Source organism: Panthera leo, chromosome D4, assembly GCF_018350215.1.
Source record: "Panthera leo isolate Ple1 chromosome D4, P.leo_Ple1_pat1.1, whole genome shotgun sequence".
Taxonomy (NCBI): domain Eukaryota; kingdom Metazoa; phylum Chordata; class Mammalia; order Carnivora; family Felidae; genus Panthera; species Panthera leo.
Window position 1 is genome coordinate 45,297,851 of NC_056691.1, and position 19,300 is coordinate 45,317,150.

A 19,300-nucleotide genomic window follows, 5' to 3' on the forward strand; every position below is an offset into this window, starting at 1 on the left:
AAAGCCCAGATCCTTCAAGAACTTCTCCCTCTATCTTCTCCAAACTCCTGTTCTTCCTACAGTTAAAGAAGTTTAGTATTTTGTCATTCCTGATGCTCTGTGGCTGTTAGTGCTTAGGTAGCTAGGCATTTTCACACCCGTTTCTCGTGTAATGAAGCCCCAGTGACAGTCTAAACGTTGATACTAAAACAGGAATACTCATCACTTTGGTTTATAGATTAAGAAAATGAGTCTCAAATAGACTGGTTCAAGGTCACACAGTAAGTAGCAGAGCTGGGGGAGAAGCCTATGTTGTCGGACTTCAAAGCCATTTTTCTGTCTTGCCTAGTTCTGTGTGGAGAACACATTTCAGTAGAAAGAAAGCGATTTGACACCTGATAGTATGGTAGTTACTATTTTTTTTTTTTAACATGTGGGTGTGTCTCACTATGAGAGAGAGAGAGAGAGAGAGAGAGAGAGAGAGAGAGATTCTAACTAGGCCCAGGCATAAAGTATTCCCCTGTCTAATGAGATTCAGGAGTCTAGGGCGGTCCTCTCTCAAGTGAAATAGTGGAAGCATTACCAGGGGGTAGTTAATAGATCTGGGAGCGTGCTACCTCAAGTGGTAGAATTCACCCAGAGCAAATTCACCACGCTTCCTTGATTTAATGGACACGTCCCTGCTGAGAGAACCCTGCACCTGGTCTGGTCGGTGTTCGTGGCCCAATCGCTTACCTTTTGCTGCCATCTAGTGGTAATTACTGTGCCATTGCAGTCCTCCCAGCCTTAAGCAGTCCTGCCATCCATCGATGACCTGAGCATTGGTTAATTACTATTGAGCTTTTACAAATACGATAACATTTGTATAGCACTTTGTAAAGGGCAAAGCGCTATACAAATGTTAACTGTTATTAGAACTAATTATTAGATGGCCTCGTACTCAATCTGCAGGAGTGCCCACAATAAAGTAAGGAATTGAAGATTCATCTGGTTAATTTTAGAAAAAATGTGTCATGATAATCTTTATATCTCATTTGGTATAGCAACACCCATAGCAGAATTGCACAGCTTTGAAGTTGTAGATTTTCTTTTTGCCAGTGATATTTTAGTATGCTTGAACAAGAGATTCAAGTAAGTCAGGACATAATAGGGCATATGATTTTACAACTTAAATTCTCTTTATCGTTTGTTAGTATTCTTAGAGATTCATGTTATTAATTCCAAAACCTGAAATTAACACCTAATATTATAATATGTTTTTATTTTATCTGTCTGAGGCACCACTGTGGAACTCCTTTTTGTTTTCATTGGAGAGAAAGCTGTGAAAGCTACCTCTGCCCAAGTCATTCTTGGTTTAGAGCTGGCAAACATATCAAAGGGAAGCTAAAATGAGGTAAATGTGCAGAAATGCTGACCTAAGCACCTAGAAGAATCTTTAAGACTTAGGACAAAAAATAAGCTCATTAAAATATGGATAATTTGGAAATCAGAAGAAAACATCGGGAGTAAAGCTTTAGGACTGCCTTCCTGGTGCATGCTGGAAAAATGAGACAGAGTAGAAGGAGTTTAGGAGGTCAATAGATGCATACACTCTAGCATATTTATATTGGCACACTGATATACATAGTTAGATTATGTATTCACACATGACAACAGACATCTACCATTGTAGCAACGGATAGAATCATTAATGATAACCTTGCCCAAGAATAATTATGCTGTGATAATATTTAGGTAAATGTGAGCTAGAAACCAGGATGTCTTTTTCTAAGCCTTTGTGCCCGTATGCTTCAGGATGAAGAGGAACTTCATTCAGTCCAGAGGATAAAGGTTTTTGGCATGCCCAGAATAGCCAAAAGCAAGACTTAGATACCTGCTATTTAGTTTTTTATAATTTTTTTAATGTTTGTTTATTTTTGAGAGAGAGACACAGTGAGAGCAAGGGATACAGAATCTGAAGCAGGCTCCAGGCTCTGAGCTGTCAGCACAGAGCCTGACGCGGGGCTCGAACTCACGAACCAGGGGATCGTGACCTGAGCCGAAGTCAGACGCTCAACTGACTGAGCCACCCAGGTGTCCCTTAATCACATTTTGTCTATCTTTGATTCTAATTCGGTCAATTTTTTATATGCATCGGTACAGAAAGATAGCCCCCCCCCCACACACACACACAAAAGCAAAAAAAAAAAAAAAAAAAAAAACCTTCCCTGTCGATCCTAAATAGAAACAAGGGCTATAAATCCATACTAATGAAGGGGCGCCTGGGTGGCTCAGTCGGTTGAGCGCCGACTTCGGCTCAGGTCACGATCTCGCGGTCCGTGAGTTCGAGCCCCGCATCGGGCTCTGTGCTGATAGCTCAGAGCCTGGAGCCTGTTTCAGATTCTGTGTCTCCCTCTCTCTGACCCTCCCCCATTCATGCTCTGTCTCTCTGTGTCTCAAAAATAAATAAACGTTAAAAAAAAAAAGATTAAAAAAAAAATCCATACCAATGAAGAGTGCCTTTCCTCTTTCAGAAACATGATTTGTCTCAAAAGCACGCAGCGTTCAGATGTTAGATGCTGATTTAACTGGTTGGCAGTGCATTATGCTAGTTGAGCTAGTTGTTAAGTTCATGTAAGCTGTAACAGCACTTCTGCCTGAGTAATGATGGATTATTACTGCAGTAGCTTCTTTGCAAAGGATTTCCTAATGCCAGATAGTTAACGCCATAGAACCTGGAATAACGTGCTCTAGATAGGGTGCCTTCTCATAGGCAATTTCGTCCAGCCATCATACGGGACACTGAGAGGGGCCTGGGATTGGGCAGATGGAACAGAAGGCTGGGAGTCCGAAACCTCTGTCTTCTGGCCGTCATCTGCTGGAAACTCTCCATATGGCCTTGAACAAATCCTGCAGCGTCTCTCTCCTCTTGGGTGTCTTTTTATCAGATGTGCGATGCTTCGTTTGCAAGAGGTGTTTGGGGGAAGTAACTAACATGTGCAAGAAGCAGTGTGAGTGTTCTTGACACCTGCCACGGAGATAGTTACTATATGAGAGCAAACTGACAGAGCCTACGGGCAGTGAAACATGTTACTGGAGAAGTGCCCTGGAACGTCGTCCTAAGCAGCAGATACTGTGCGAGGCAAGCCAAACCAGAATCGGGATGATTTCTGAAACGCTCGGCATCTCCTCAGTTCAAAACACAATGATGACCAAAACCTTTTTTTTTTTTTTTCTTTTTCTTTTTAAGTAGAAAATCGCCCTCCAGCTGCATGATCTTATCATCCTAACCAGAAGTTTTCCGGGAGAAGTTTTTGGTTTTTTCCTTCAAATGGATATGTGTTCTTTCACGAGAATTGGGGCACAAAGCCCAAGATTCCAATTGAATTGTCACATGGGGTAACTTTTGACAAGCCTGTCATTTGTCCATTTTCTCTTCTGACCCAGTGGTACTCCGAGGGATCAGAGGGGAGAAGAGGACTAATGTCATTGTGCACAGACAAATACATAGTTTAAGGACGAAATTCCACTTGTGGATGTTGACTAGGAAACATGAAGCACTTAGTTGCTCATCATCATGCCTCGCAATGCGTCCCCCTCCCCGCCCCCCGCCGCCCCCTGCCCCATTATTAGAGGTCCTCAGCTCGCATCCTGAGACGGAGTCTTCTCTCCCATGCAGTTAATCATGGTGCACTCAATATGTGGACGTAGAGGGAGGGTGCAGAGGACCATGGCATTTCTCTAAGGGTAGACGTAGAGCTGCTTTCACCTGACTTTTTATTTGTCTTCCTACCTCACCCTAGAGTTTAAGTGAAACCTATTTCATGTTTTCGTTTGTTCTTCTCCAGTGGGTACACAGCACTAATGCGGGCCACGGACACTTGTTTGAATATATAGTTTTCCTTTTGAGGGGGGCGGTGGGTGCACCTGTCGTGGTTCATGGGGCACACTTATATCCCAGGCAGCGGATCTAGAAGCCAGCCATCTCACCTCAGGCTGAAGAGCAGTATAAACTCGCGTGATAAGTGAAGAGTGGTGATGTGGGTTTCTGGTGATTTTAACACCTCATTTTTTGTGGGTTTTTGTTTTGTTTTGTTTTGTTTTGTTTTTCTTTGCATCCAAGCACGGGCTGTATATTGGGAGTTGGACTTGTTCTGTCCCTCATGAGTCACAGCAGCCGAATGGAGTCTCGAGTTCATGTGGCAGCATCGCTTCGGAAGCTGTCTACCTACCTGGATGACAGTGGGAGCCAAAGCAGAACATTTCAGGAGGTAGGAGCCGGAAGTGACGGCTTTCTTTGTTTTTTGTGATCCTGTTGCTGCTTATTTTCTACTTCTCATGTTTTGGTCACCCTGAAATTAAATTCTTCCTCAGTTTCAGGCCAGGATAAGGAGAAAAATCTGAGTGGCAAACAACCTATGTTAGATCATAAGGTTTCAAATTGTGCAGCTGTTTAAATCAACTCAGACTTAAATGTGGCATAGAAGATAAGAGCCTTTAGTGAATGCAAAAACCTAAGTCAGCATCGCCAGAAGGCACTTTCTAAGAAGAGCTGCGATTTCCGCAGGAAGGTTAAATGGAGATATTTAGAATTACGCTCCAGCCAAATGTGACTATAAAAGATGGCCCGGAAGAAGCCTAAGAAACTGCAGAGCGAAAAGGCATTTGATTTTTTTTTTTTTTTTTTCCCCTTTCTTCGTGTCAGCCAGCATGAAAAATCATTGAGGAAATTCCCTTTACCACACTTCACGAAAAGATTTTTCTGTCGCGGCGCGAAACTACGCACAACTGCGGCCTGTGTGACGCAGCTTGCGCGTGTCCCCCGCGTCCCGAGCGACCGTCCGAGGCGCGTGTCTCTGTGCCCAGGTGAAGCTGAACCGCCTTGTGTTCTTCTTTGGGAGGACCCGGGGACGACCTTTTGGCCTGGCCGGATTCTCTGTCTCATTAGAGCAGATTCTGTTTTCTCCGGGCCTGCCCGGGAGCCATTGATGAGTTACATAATGGCTGCTGTGTTTCCCTGCTCGGCCCCTTCGCTTTCCCCAATGGGACTTGTCGAATCGGTGAATTTCTTTGGGGCACGGAGGGTTGCAGTTTTGTTCCAACACAGGCACCGCATTTCCATTTTGAAAGCAGTGGCAGGACACGGGCTGAAAGCACGTATTTTTTTGTAAGCCCACGGAGGAAACTTTGCCACCAAGGGGCAACGTGATTAGTGAAAGGAGGGCAAGGTTTTTTACAACTGCTGCGTCGGCCTGCCTTGATGTTTCGATTCATAAGGCTTGAGCAGGCACTTTTGTCTTTCCCCACCTCTGATGTTTTATTATCCAACCTCTACCTTGGAAACGGCTTCCTTTCTTCACGCCGTACCGACCACGGTGGGGAGTTGAACCTTTCCACCGGGCCTTAACAGCATCTTTGTAAAGGAGGGCTTCAAGAGGAAAGTGGGAGGCAGCAGGGAGGGGATGATGAACCGTGATGTGCAAAACTTGAGGCTCACATAGATCGAGTGACCCGCCCCAAGTTACTTAGCCCGGAAATGGTCGACTGGGGACCTACACCTCAGTGTGCGTGCTCTCGACTCCCAGCATGCTTTTTCACTTATAATTAATTCATATATTCGTTTACTTATCTATTCATTGATTTATTAAATTAGCACCCCGGTGCTCTGTGGGAAGTAGTATTACCTCTATTTTACACAATTTATGTGACCCTAAAAACCATGTGCCTGGTCCATTATGCCCCACTCCTCCTAAAAGACAGTCTTAATGCAGCAGGGTTGTTTTTTTTTTTTTTTTTAATTTTTTTTTTTTTAACGTTTATTTAGTTTTGAGACAGAGAGAGAGCATGAACGGGGGAGGGCCAGAGAGAGAGGGAGACACAGAATCTGAAGCGGGCTCCAGGCTCTGAGCTGTCAGCACAGAGCCCAACACGGGGCTGGAACTCACAGAGCGCGAGATCGTGACCTGAGCCGAAGTCAGATGCTTAACCGACTGAGCCACCCAGGCGCCCCAATGCAGCAGGGTTTTAACTTCTTTGAATTTCCTCTCCTGCTTGGCCTTGGATCAGAGCACATGGCTATTAGAAGATGGCATTCACTAGGGATAAAAATCTGCCTCTGCTGTTGATTCATGCTGTGTCCTCCCATGAGATCATGATGGAACTTTTTGATTTTGAGTCCAAAGACCTAGGTATGAATCTCGCCTCTGTCAGTTGCAAGCTGTATGTAGTTGAGCCTCAAAGTCCGTACCTGTAAAGCAGGAATCGTGACACCCACCTCCTAACGTTGTTGGGACACGTGAATTGGGCTGCGGAACGGTGCCCGGTCTATGGTTGGTGTCCTTGAATCCATTCCTTATCCCGGGGAGAAGTTTGGCAAAACATCGGTGTCAGCCAAATTGTGTTCTTTTGTTTGCACTCATGAAGAAACATTTTCCGCTGTCTTTTCGTCTAGGTCCTTGCCTATACCCTCAGCTGTGTATGCACATCAGCATTCAGTGCCGGAATCATTGAGGCTACCGAGGCTGAAGATATCATGAACAAGCTTCAGCTGTTGGTAGAAAACAACCAACAGGTTGGAATGCGTGCCGTGATTACAACTCTCTTGGGGTCTCCTGTTGCTGCTGAGTCCTAATTTTGGCTAACTCAGAATTGGACTGTAGTGGGGCTTTTTTTCTTTTGTGCCCAGAACTAAAGAACTTCTAACTCTTCTCTCTTGTCACTGCTCTAGCCAACAGTCAGAAGTGTCTTTTTTTCCTCTCCTTATGTTCTATGTTCTTTGGGTATGAAAGACTTTTCTCTCTCCCCATGTATTGTTCTATATTTATAAAATCTTAAAACATGTAGCTAGGGGAAGGTAAGGCTAGCGATAACAATTTGTAAAGATATAAACACATAGAGGACTCTGATAACATGAAACCTCAGCAAATTCAAAGCAGAGAACCCCTGTTCATGACCGGATACGCATGTGACAGTTTAAATACCTGCAAATTAAAGGGGCATCTGGGTACCTCAGTCAGTTGAGCTTCCAACCTCGGCTTAGGTCATGATCTCACAGTCCGTGGGCTCAAGCCACGTGTTGGACTCTGTGCTGACAGATCAGAGCCTAGAGCCTGTTTTGGATCCTCTGTCTCCCTCTCTCTCTCTGCCCCTCCCCCACTTGCTCTCTGCTCTCTGTCTCAAAAACAAACATTAAAAAAAATAAAACAAACAAACAAACCTGCCAATTAAATTAAATACCCTTAAAATGTTCCCTCTGAAATATTATTCAGCCTTCAAGAGGAAGGAGGTTCAAACACATGCCACGGTGTGGGTGAATCTTGAGGACATTATGCTAAGTGAAACAGGCCAATCACAAAAAGAAAAATACTGTATGATTCTACTTACACGAGATACTTCAAGTAATCAAAAGCACTGAGACAGAAAGAAGAAAGGTAGTCGCCAGGGGCTTGGAGAGGGAGAATAGGATGTTCTTATTTAAGGGATATAACGTTGGAGTTTGCAGGATGAACAAGTTCTAGCAATGGATGGTGGTGACGGTGGCACAACAGTGTGAATATGTTTAATGCCACTGAACTTACACCGAAAAGTGGTTAAGACGGTAAATTTTATGTTATGTATATTTTACGACAGTTAAATTGAAAAAAAAATGCTCCTTCCCCATTTGGATTTTTATAGGTTTCCCATGGTCTCGATTTTGGCCATCGTGAATTATTGCAGGATTTGCTGGTTATTAGCTAATATTGCGTTGTTACTGTTTTACGGTCATAAGAGTGCACACTTAAATTCAGAATAGGTCTTGCAACGCCAAAACGTGGAGGTTTGCATATGCTGTACTCGTTTCGGGACTTTCTCTCCTCTTGTTTGGGAGTTGACTTGGCTTACATGATCTACCTTGGTATTTTCACCCTAATTCCTTCTGAAAATTTGGATCATTTGAGTCAAGTCTTGTAACAGTCCGGTCTTACTTTCTTAAAAGAAACCATTCACTGCAGCTGAATTCCCTAGTGAGACTGCAGTTTCTGTTGCAAACCAGAAGTCTTGATTTTAAAAAAAATCTGCAAATCTCTGATTTTCAGATGGCAGGAGAAGGTGTCAGTAGGAAAGGGAGCCCCTAGAAGTGCTTGGTTGCTGTCTATCGAGTTCCTGATCCGTTCCATTCTTCTTCTGTTTCCTTACCCTTTGTCTTTCCCTTGCTTATGCAGACGTCAGGTTTTGCCCTAGCGTTAGGAAACCTGGTTCACGGATTGTCTGTGTGTGGACACGGAAAAGCGGAGGACTTGGGCCACCGGCTGCTCCCCGCCTGGATCAGAATTGTTCTGACAGAGGTAGGAGGTCACGTCCTGCATGTTATTTTATATTTTTATAAAGGAAGAAAAGAGCTATTTTATTAGGCCACTTACAGGTGCTGCTGAGGTACACAGCCGAACAGTAAAAGAATAGGCAATTTCAAACAAAAGAGATGCAGGAACTTTTAATCCCTTATAAATGATCTATCCTGTCAACTATGACAGCTTTTTTTTTTTTAAGAGGCTACTTTCTCAGTGTTTTCATTTTAAAGGCGCATTGGGGTTTTGAAAAATAAAAACCAACAAGAAGCTGCCTATGATCTAATAACTTCAACCTATTACTTTATTCAAGCCTGCTGCTGTTTTTGGTTTAGGGATACGGGTTATGTTGACCCTAGAAATTTAGTACCATTTTGACCCGTATTTCTCTGTGATAGAATAGGTTTTTTTAGAATTCAAACCCAAGGACCGTTTGCCTCTTGACATATCCGATGCTTTGTTTCCAGGGCACTCCGACAATGCTCTGCCTTGCAGCTCTTCATGGCATGGTGGCCTTGGTGGGCTCTGAAGGGGATGTAATGCAGGTAAAAACAACAAAAGAAGGGGAGGAATCTGAATGTGTACATAGCCACGGCAAGAGGAGCATGCCCAGTATCTCAGTATGCTAAGGACCGAATACATGGTCACAGTAATGGTTGTACTGGGCTTTTCAGTGCCTTGATGTATAGAAAATCGCTCTGGGTTAAGAATTTGTTGTTAGATATTTGTTCCCTTTTTGTATCCGGTGTATAGGAATTAAACTTAGCTTATGTACTTTCCACAAAGTTCCCTGCTCGAGAAAAGTGACCAGATCGTAAGAAATTTAAGTCATCCGTAAGAAACTACGTTTTGTATCTGTCATATTTAAGTTTCTATCTAGTATATTACGTCCACAGTGGACACATGTATGTTTCAGTTAACAAGTAATTCTAAGGAGCACCCGTGTTCGTACAGTGAAGGTGTGTTAAGTGAGTGCTACGGAACCGGTTCCAGGAAATCGATGATGAATACAGCTTGGGCCCTCCCCTCAAGGAGCCCATAGCTTTTGTTTTTGAGATGTAAAGACGCAATGGCAAATTATAGCATAGCTTAGAAGATGATAGCTCATACACTGTGAATACCATCGTTTACTTTTTGGGGAATGTTGGCGTGGGTATTTCTTTTTCTTTCAGCTGAAGGCAGAAGCCATCCAGACCTCTCATTTTCAAGCCAGACTTAATGAAGTCATTAAAACTGTAACTCAGGTGAGAAGAGGGATTTAAAATCCGTGGATGGGAAAATGGATACTCCCTTTTATTGCCTTTCTCTGATGATACAGACTTTTGCTTGAAACATGGGGAGATCGCTGGTCATTCACATGGAGTCCAAGCAGCGTTGAGAGTGGCTTATGCCCCTGCATTTGCCAACAAACACCCACTGCCTCTGGAGAAAAAGCGGTCGTGTTTGAGCTAACTTGAGTTGGCATTGGTTGCCTTTAAAACTTAAAACCTGACCCTGCAAGGAGTGTTAGGTCCTAAGGACAAAGTAAAATGGAGGGTGACCAAAGGAAGGGCCCGTGTCGAAGTAGAATGGTCAAGAGGCACTAGTTCACATGTAACTGATAAAACTATTTGGGTAAATCATTGTCAGCACTCTTGGCTAGAGAACGAGTCTGTTCATCGGCTGAGAAATGATTTTATATTTTAAGATTTTTACTTTTAAAAATGTACTAATTTCATTGCCTCGAATGTGAAAGTACAGAATGAAAGAAGCTGAAAAAAATATCACTGATGGTCCTCACAACTCGAAGCAAGTGTTTGTAAAATTGGTCATAAATCTTTTCAAGAATTCTTAGTTCCTTTGCATAATTGGCATTCTTAGTACATATAGAACTTTGTAGATGGCCTTTTCAAGTAGTCTTTGCATTTAGCATACTTTTTTCTCATTATTGTAAAATACAGCTGATTATCACACCTACCACATAAACAAGTTTTAGTGATTCGTGCTTTTAAAAGCAAACATAAATCTGGGGAGCCTGGATGGCTTGGTCGATTGAGCGTCCGACTTTGGCGCAGGTCATGATCTCACGGTTCGTGAGTTCGAGCCCCGCGTCGGTCCCCGTGCTGACAGCTTGGAGCCTGGAGCCTGCTTCGGATTCTGTGTCTCCCTCTCTCTCTGCCCCTCCCCACTCACGCTCTTGTCTCTCTCTCCTCCAAAAATAAACAAACATTCAAAAAAAAATTTTTAAAGCAAACATAAATCTCTAAACAGAAGAAACTCTCTCGTGAATGTATGAACACAATTCTCAAGAAAAGAATTATGCTGAAACTTAAGTTGCTCCACTTGGGAGAAAAACCGATAAATGAAAACTCTTACTGAACAAAATCCTTATGATGAGTGATAAAGCAGTAATAGAACATTACTTAGAGGACAAAATAACATCTCCTTCCATCCTTAAAGGTATTTTATTCTTAAATAACTAACACCTTTTTTTTTTTTTTCCCCACTCTCGGGACTTTTTTTCCTTTTTAAAAATATTCCTTTGAGACCAGCTGACTCGGTGAAACCTGAGACCACCAGTGCTACCTCCTATCATGTTTGACTGATTGATTCGTTAATTCAGCAATAGTTGTTGATCAGCTGTATGTCCAGGGTTTAGAAGACACGCATGTGACCTTACAACTTGTCATAGAGCTTGTCATTACCAGACAAGCTACCACCTCGTTAAAGATAAACGACTTTCTATGAGTGACCTTTTATTAAGTGGAGTTTGGATCTTGCCCGATCATTGCACTGTCTCGTTTCCATCCATAGGTCATCAGCGTGTCTGGAGTGATTGGTCTTCAGTCAAATGCGCTCTGGCTTCTGGGCCATCTCCATCTGTCTACTCTGTCCTCGAGTCAAAGTAGGACCTCCGGTAAGGCTGGACTCTTAGAACACTGGAGCTGGAAGGAGGGATTGCTGACTGGAGGCCATGTCCTTTGTTAAGAGCATTAATCTTTGCAGCCACCGTAAGTGGTGGGTGTTACCATCCCTATTTTACATCAGGAGAGAATGCTCTGTGGAGAGGCTTCCTGGCTTGCTCAGGATCACGTGGCCGTAAGTTGCAGACGCAGCTGACCTGCCATCGCTTGGCTTCCCCAGCCCAGGCTTTCGTCCTTCTTCCTCTCTGCCTCCCTCAGAGAGGAGATTAGACATTCAGCCTAACCCCGTATTTCACAAAGCAAGCTGAGGCTTAGAAAGATAACGTGACTTCCAAGTGGCGTTAGCGTGGTGACAAATCTAGGGAGTAGGCACCAGGTCCTTGAGGCTTGGAAGAGAGTTCTTTTTGTTTTTACTTTATGGAGTCACACTTTGCATAATACTCCAGTTTCACTGAAAGCCTCTTCATATATGACTGCATTTCTTCTGGCCCCTGTTTTTAAGAAAATAGTGGGGTAAGTACATTCAAAGGTGTGTATGTACTTGGCCTTGAAATTGAAATCCTAGCTCTTAACATAACAAGAGTTTTTTTTCCTTTTCTATTTCCATATTTTGGAGAAAAGCAGTAAAAAAATATTTGCAGTTCTCACCTGCCTAATGTATGTTTGCACTTGGAGGTTTTCCGAGGAAGGCATCACTGCACTACACGGGGACCTAAATCTGCTCTTTGCTCTTTATAGAATTTTGACCCCCTGGCTCTCTTGGACCCAGGCCAGAGAGGTTTAGCTACCAAAGATTTCTCATTAAAACCTAGTTTCGCGTATGCCCTGACAGGTAGTCTGCGGACAGCATCACCATGAACATGTAGCACTGTAATTACTGCTTCCCTCACTTTCAATCACTCCTTAGCTATAGAAATAGGACACGGTTCTGCAGCGCTCCCAATATAATGAACTCGAGACAGCCGGAAGCTGTCACGTTAAATGGGGAAAAAAAGAAAAAAAAAAAAACTTAGTCATAGCGGAAACCTTAGGTAATGCTGGTTTTGAAGGGCAGTGTTCTCATAATGCCCTGGTAAAATAGCAAGTTTCCGTCAGGCTTTTGCTTTTTTACATAGACTTTTAATTGTTACGTTATGGGTTACGTGCTCTGGCCCACATATACTCAAGTCAGGTGGCAGTGAATCATCTTCTACCCGGGTTCTTTGAAATGAAATGACTGTGTGTCTGGAAAAGTACAGCGGCATGTTCCTGTTGGAATTTTCCAGTCGAGCCATTTGTTGTGGTGAAAACCATCTCATGAAACAATTATGGGGGATGGGGAGGAAAAGAATCTAGGAAACTCCCCAGACACAACCAGCATAAAAGTCACTGCTTCACTGTTCCAGGTCAGCAGCCACATCTGGTTATTCGCACGTGTTGGTCACTTAGAGGTCCCTGCTTTATGAAGTAAGAGACGGGCCGCTGTTATTACTGATTGTTGTATTTCCATGGTTCATATATCTGATTCTGAATGTCCTGAAGTTGCTCCTAGCATGGCAGTCTCAGCCTCGAAGCCCAGCAGACTCCTTGCTGACGCTGAGGCTAACTGGACGGGGCTCATTGATGTGAACATGTGGAAAATATATATATTTTTTAATGTTTCTTCATTTTTGAGAGAGAGTGGAAGTGCAGGAGGGGCAGCGAGAGAGGGAGACAGAGGATCTGAAATGGGCTCTGTGCTGACAGCATCGAGCCCAGCACGGGGCTCGAGCTCATGAACCGTGAGATCATGACCTGAGCTGAAGGTGGACGCTCAACTGACTGAGCCACCCAGGCGCCCCTGGAAAGGATTTTTTTTTTTTTAACCGCATCAGTAAAGTTTTCATCCCCTGTGATTTTTCAGTCTCTATTAGGTTTACCACCCATTTTAGATTGCTTGCATAGCCTAAGTGATTACTTCAAGGCCAGTCACTTAATCTAATAGAATTAGTTGCAACCACAGAGTATTGTGCTGAGATTAATGGCATAAACATCTCCGCTTTATCTCTAGGTTGATATGGCAGCATGAGATCATTATCTTTCCTTCATTAGTCCCACCGAGTTCACTGGTTAATTTGATCATTTTCTGTCTCTACAGTTCCTACCGACTATAGCTATTTGCCCGAGAGCAGTTTTATTAGAGCAGCCATTGGCTTCTTCATTACAGGAGGAAAAAAAGGCAAGTGAGCATGTTTCTCGAATTTTATCACTCTTTCTACGCAGTGGGTTTGTGTGCCCTGAGCCTGCTTCTGTAGAATTAATAACAAATCTGAAGGAGTGGCTATTTTCCTCTGCGAGACCATCTTTGCAACAGAAATGACCAGGAGACCAACTACGCTAAGGTGGTATGTAAACATATACTCTGTGTAATCGTATTTGACCTTAGGGGTTGTGGGGGGGGCGGTGAGCAGGGAATCTGTGAAGACCTTAAACTTTCATTTGGCTTTTTCAAAAATATGAATGTACATTTCTTTTCTTGTCAATTTCGAATGGGTGTGACCATAAAAGAGGAAACACACCTGGGACCTGACTAGGAAATACGCCTTCTCCCTGAACCTTGAATGATCAGTCTTTGTTGTTGGGATCACTGGCTCTAGTTCCTAATTTTAGCGTGTGTTCTTTTTCTCTGCAAACAGTTGTTCTTTTGTGATTTTTTTTTTTTAATGTGTATTTATTTTGAGAGAAGGAGCGTGCATGTGCGTGGGGGAGGGACAGAGTGGGGGGGGAGAGAGAATCCCAAGCAGGCTCTGTGCCATCAGCGTGGAACCCAGTGTGGGGCTGGATCCCGCAAAGACCTGAGCCCAAATCAAGAGTCGGATGTTTAACCGGCTGAACCACCCAGGTGCCTTGTCCCTTCGTGATCCTTTATTGCTGCCACCCACATTAGAGCACAAGCAACCTGAAGACAGAGATTGAGTGCCTTTTTTTAAAATGTTTATTTCATTTATTTTGAGAGAGAATGAGTAGGGGAGGGACAGAGAGAGAGAGGGAATCCCAAACAAGCTACACTCTGTCAGCACAGAGCCCATCGTGGGGTTTGATCTCACGAACCATGAGAACATGACCTGAGCCGTAATCAAGAGTCAGACACCTAACCCACTGAGGCGCTCCAAGTGCCTTCTGTTTTTGACTGGAGTCAGAATAATGCCATATAAGTCTTAAAAATAAATGCCCCTTACTGATACACATACTCTTCAATGCTGTGAGAGAAAATGTATCTCACTAGAAAATATCTTGGCTTAGGAAACCGTTTCATTGATGTAATATTCTTTCATTGATGCTATTTGCTACTTTCTCTTTTCCCTGGCCTGGTTAGGTCATTCTGGGCAAAACCGTTCCAATTTTAGGGGAAAATAAAGTTTTTAAATTCAAATGAAGAAATCTGGAGGAAGCAAGTTTGACTAATGAAGGTCAGGGAAGAGTAAAATCTTACTGTTGGAAAGGACATTAAAGGTCATGTCATCTGATTTCCCACCAGGTACAGTAATCCCAGGAGTTGCCAGATTTCAACTGGCTTCATAGTTCAGAGATAAATTCCTTTGCTTCCTCGAGTTCAAGAGATTGTACTATTATTTTAGGGTCATGAGTTAGTCTAACTGCTTTTATATACCCTTATGAAAAATAGATAAATAGTTATGTCATTGTTGTACGTAATATATTTGGATATAGTCATGTAATATATTACACGTAATGTAGAGTTCACTGTTTATATTGTCATAAACTAAGTCTCTTTATATTAGATCTCATAATAGAGATGTCTTCCTTAGTAAGAAATTGAATTCTTACTAAAGGAGCGTCTAAATTTCCATGGCTAGAATAACTTTTGGAATACATATTTTGGCTCATTTTTCTTAGTTTGCTCCCTGGTATCTTATAAAAATTTTAAATGATGATGATGTGAGGTATTTCCATGAGAAATAAAATAAAAATTCGTAAGATAAAATGACAGATACTCCTTTTCTAGTGAATAAAATGTCATGTTGACTCCCCAGATCCATATTTCTTAGCAGACGTGAATTTTCTCTGAATCCTGTGGGAAATTCTTGGTCAAACATAACATTTCTGTGTTACACAGTCAAGGCACAACAGGAAATATTCTGCTCTAAAATTGAAAAATCAGGTGGAACTGGCATCAGTGACGTGATTTGCAATCTTGCTGAAAGCTATTTTCAGACAGATAAATGAAGTATTAAAAATGCCATGCTACCAATCAGATTTTGGGCATTTTCAGGTTGTGGGAGAGGGCTGCCTTCTTGTCCGGTTTGCTGACTAGATTCAGAGGAAAATCTATTCAGCCTTACACATTACTAACGATGACCCCAGAGGAGTGGGGGCCGTGGGAGGCTGACCTCCGCCTCCGAAGCCCATTTACAAAAACAAAACCAGACCCTGCTCTATGGGTCTAAATGGGGTGGCCAAATGCGGAGGTGTGCATGCAAACGAGTGTTTTCTTCTTCAATATGCCCAGCTCATTTGAATTTTAATAACTCCCTTCTGAAGCAGCTTTTGAGTTTAAATGTCTGGATGTCACTCACTAGAGCCCAGTGGGGCTGCTGATAGGAAGGATGACGACTTTGGTGAGCTCTTTTGAGGAAGAAATGGCTTTAGAGAATAAAAATCATGCGTGGCACAGGCCGGAGAGAGGAGACTTTAGGGATGGCCTGGCTTCGTTGTCTCTGTATGCTATTTAATAACTCCTGAGAGGAAGAAAAATGGGATGAGTTATCCCTGATCCACACTTATGCCAGGATGAGATTGGGGACCATCAATTCTAGCCAATCAAATTTGAGATAATGAATATATTCATCTGTTTTCATTCTTTTTTTTTTTTTTTTTGAAGGCTTTTCTCTCTTTTTTTTTAATGTTTACTTATTCTTGAGAGAGACAGAATGTGAGCGAGGGAGGGGCAGAGAGAGAGGGAAACACAGAATCCGAAGCAGGCTCCAGGCTCTGAGCTGTCAGTACAGAGCCTGACGCGGGGCTCAAACCCATGAACTGTGAGATCGTGACCTGAGCCGAAGTCAGTTGTTTAACCGACTGAGCCACACAGGTGCCCCTATTAATCTGTTTTCTAATGCTCAGGGCTTTTCTCACCTTGGATCCTCACTTTAATATCCGCATGATAGTACACACGAGATGTTGATAACATCCATTCCTTCATACAGGCCTAAATTTGAAAACCAAAACTACAAAGTGCTTCTAGTTTTTCAGAGCTTCAGTTAATAGTTTCGAATGTAACTGTTTTTGTTTTTGTTTTTGTTTTTTTCTGCCCTGTAACATTCTCCTCTCTTCCCTAATAGCCCTGACACCCTCGTAGCAGATGTCATGATCATTATGATGTATTATTTATTCCTACGGACATTTCTTAACTATGCTAGGTTTAAAATTTACTCACAATCTAATTCATCCTATCATGGAATTATTTTTTTCCCCTTAAGGGACTCTAAATTTTGACTCTGATTTTTGCTACTTTTCTATTCATTTTTTTTCCTGACTTCTGATCTTTGCTTTTTCTCAGTCTCCTAGCCATGTTCAGATTTCACCAAGATTGTATCTGTTTCTTTTATAAAACACTTAAAATGTATTAGAAGTACTTAAGAAAAGTAATGATTCATTTTTGCTGCTAACACCACATATTTCTACCTAATAATTTAGGATTATTTTTCTTATCATTCTCTTCCTGGGGAATTCGACTGGCTTTCTAAGCTTGTATTTTTCTGTTAGGCTTTAAAGTTCACAGTAAGAAGTATTATTTGCAGAAAGTTATTTAAATCCTTTTAATAAAGTCAAGATGAATGGCATTTCCTTTTTTTTAAATTTTTTTTTAAAGGTTTAGTTATTTTTGAGAGAGAGAGACAGAGTGTGAGCAGGGGAGGAGCAGAGAGAGAGGAGAGAGAGAGAGAGAGACAGACAGACAGACAGACAGACATAGGATTCGAAGCAGGTTCCAGGCTCTGAGCTGCCAGAAGAGAGCCCAGTGGGGGGGGCTCGAACTCACAAACTGTGAGATCATGACCTGAGCTGAAGTCAGACACTTAACCAGCTGAGCCACCCAGGCGCCCCTGGCATTTCCTTCTTGATAGGAATTCATTGGTCAGTGATCTATGTGCATAAGTATGGGGTTCTTAAATGAACTGTAGATAGACATATTCTCAGTTGATCATTTTGAACCAGCAGAAGATATATAACCATCAGATATATAATTTTGAACCAGCAGAAGATGTAATTATATGATGAGTCTAGTCAAAAGCAGGATTAGTAAACTCTGGGTGTAGAATAAACAATATGGGAAAGCTGTCCTATTTTTCTGATGAAATTACGGAGTTGATTACCGAGATTGTGTTAAAGCATTTTAGTTTAGTGATAGTTTACCTGTACAGATCTTTTAACAAGTATTATTAAAAATGAATACTTGTATATAACACTAAGTTCAAAAATGGTATAAGGAAGAAAAAAGAATCTCCTATAATCTCACCACCTAGAGATAGCCACAATAGATATTCTACCTTACGTCCATCTGGATGTGTGTGCGTTATGTGATATTGAATCATAACATGTATATTATTTTGTTGCCTTCTAATTTTTTAAAAATTTACTGACTTCTCATGTAAATGGACAAAATCACCACCTATCTCCTCCAGAAAGAAGCTTGCGAGAAGATGTGAAAAGAATCCTTGCATTTGTTCCTGGGATGTGTTTTGGGAGTGTTTGATTGCTATTTTTGATTGTAAACACCATCAAAAATATTTGGAAGGAAAAACGTCACCAATTGCCCCATGACTTTCTAACCACTATTATCATTTTTGAATTTTACTTTTTAATTTGTTTTTATGCACACATAATTTTTGCATACTTCCCAGTGTACGTATGCTTTGAATCTTTTAACTTCTATTATTGACATTTCCCTGCATTTCATATATCTCCATAATTATCACTTTTAAATGACTGTAGAGGATTCAATCAAGTTGATGGATCATAATTATTTTAGCCATTTATCTATTGGTCATGTAAAAAATTGCCATTATGGAGAACATCTTTATGTCGCTCTTCCGCATAAAGGTTTTCCTTGGCTTCTTTGTTCTTCAAAAGGGTTATACCAGGTTTGGGTACCTCAGCCCTGGATGCATGTGCAAAGCAGGAGATCACAACAGAGGTTAAAGGCATGGGGGTCAGGCTGCCAGGGCTCACACACCACTTTACTGTATAATTTCAGACAAGCTGCTTACGTCCCTAAGCCTCAATTACTTCTGTAAAGTGGAGAGAATAATTGAATCTTTATAGAGTTTTGATAAACATTATGAGTTTATGAGTCACTTTATGTAACAGTGCTTAGAAAACAAAATAAAGGGGCACCTGCGTGGCTCAGCCAGTTATGCATCCGACTTCGGCTCAGGTCATGATCTCACGGTTCGTGAGTTCGAGCCCCGCGTCGGGCTCTGTGCTGACAGCTCGGAGCCTGGAGCCTGCGTCGGATTCTGTGTCTGTCTCTCTGCCCCTCCCCTACTCGCTCTCTGTCTCTCTCTCAAATATAAAAACGTAAGAAAACAATTTTAAAAAAATAAAAAATAAAGAGGAAACCCTTTCTAGCTATCATATTACAAAGCAAACCAATATATAGATAAACACGATTACAATAAAAAATCCATCAGGTATAAAATCATACCTTGACACTGCTTTAATTAACCTTTCATTTCCAGAAGGAATGAACATTTTTGCATATATTTACTGTCCAAGAAGTTTATTTTTTTTAAGTTTATTATTTTTTTTTAATGAGACGGGGGGGGGGGGGGGCGGGTAGAGAATCCCAAGCAGGCTCCATGCTATAAGCGCAGAGCCAGATGCAGGGCTTGATCTCACAGATCGTGAGATCATGACCTAAGTCAAGATCAGGAATTAGACGCTTAACCAACGGAGCCACCCAGGTGCCCCCAAGGTTTACGTTTTAATTAAATTTTAGAACACTTATTTTTTTAAATGTGTGCTTTTTTTTTTTCTTTAAAGTAAGCTCTACACCCACTGTGGGGCTGGAACTCACAACCCTGAGATCAAGAGTCACATGCTCTACTGATGGAGCCAGCCAGGCGCCCCCAAAATTTG

The 19,300-nt window shown here is 42.0% G+C and overlaps 1 protein-coding gene across 4 annotated transcripts in view; it reads left to right on the forward strand.

The window, feature by feature from the left end:
- The window catches only part of FOCAD (focadhesin), a 322,952-nt gene that overhangs the window by 263,225 nt on the left and 40,427 nt on the right, over window positions 1–19,300 (forward strand). For all 4 annotated transcript variants that reach the window (XM_042914239.1, XM_042914240.1, XM_042914241.1 and 1 more), the window contains 7 exons: window positions 4,082–4,229; window positions 6,410–6,529; window positions 8,160–8,282; window positions 8,750–8,827; window positions 9,455–9,526; window positions 11,076–11,178; window positions 13,302–13,382. In XM_042914239.1, the coding sequence (XP_042770173.1) occupies window positions 4,082–4,229; window positions 6,410–6,529; window positions 8,160–8,282; window positions 8,750–8,827; window positions 9,455–9,526; window positions 11,076–11,178; window positions 13,302–13,382 (725 nt within the window). The remainder of the gene's footprint in view (window positions 1–4,081; window positions 4,230–6,409; window positions 6,530–8,159; window positions 8,283–8,749; window positions 8,828–9,454; window positions 9,527–11,075; window positions 11,179–13,301; window positions 13,383–19,300) is intronic.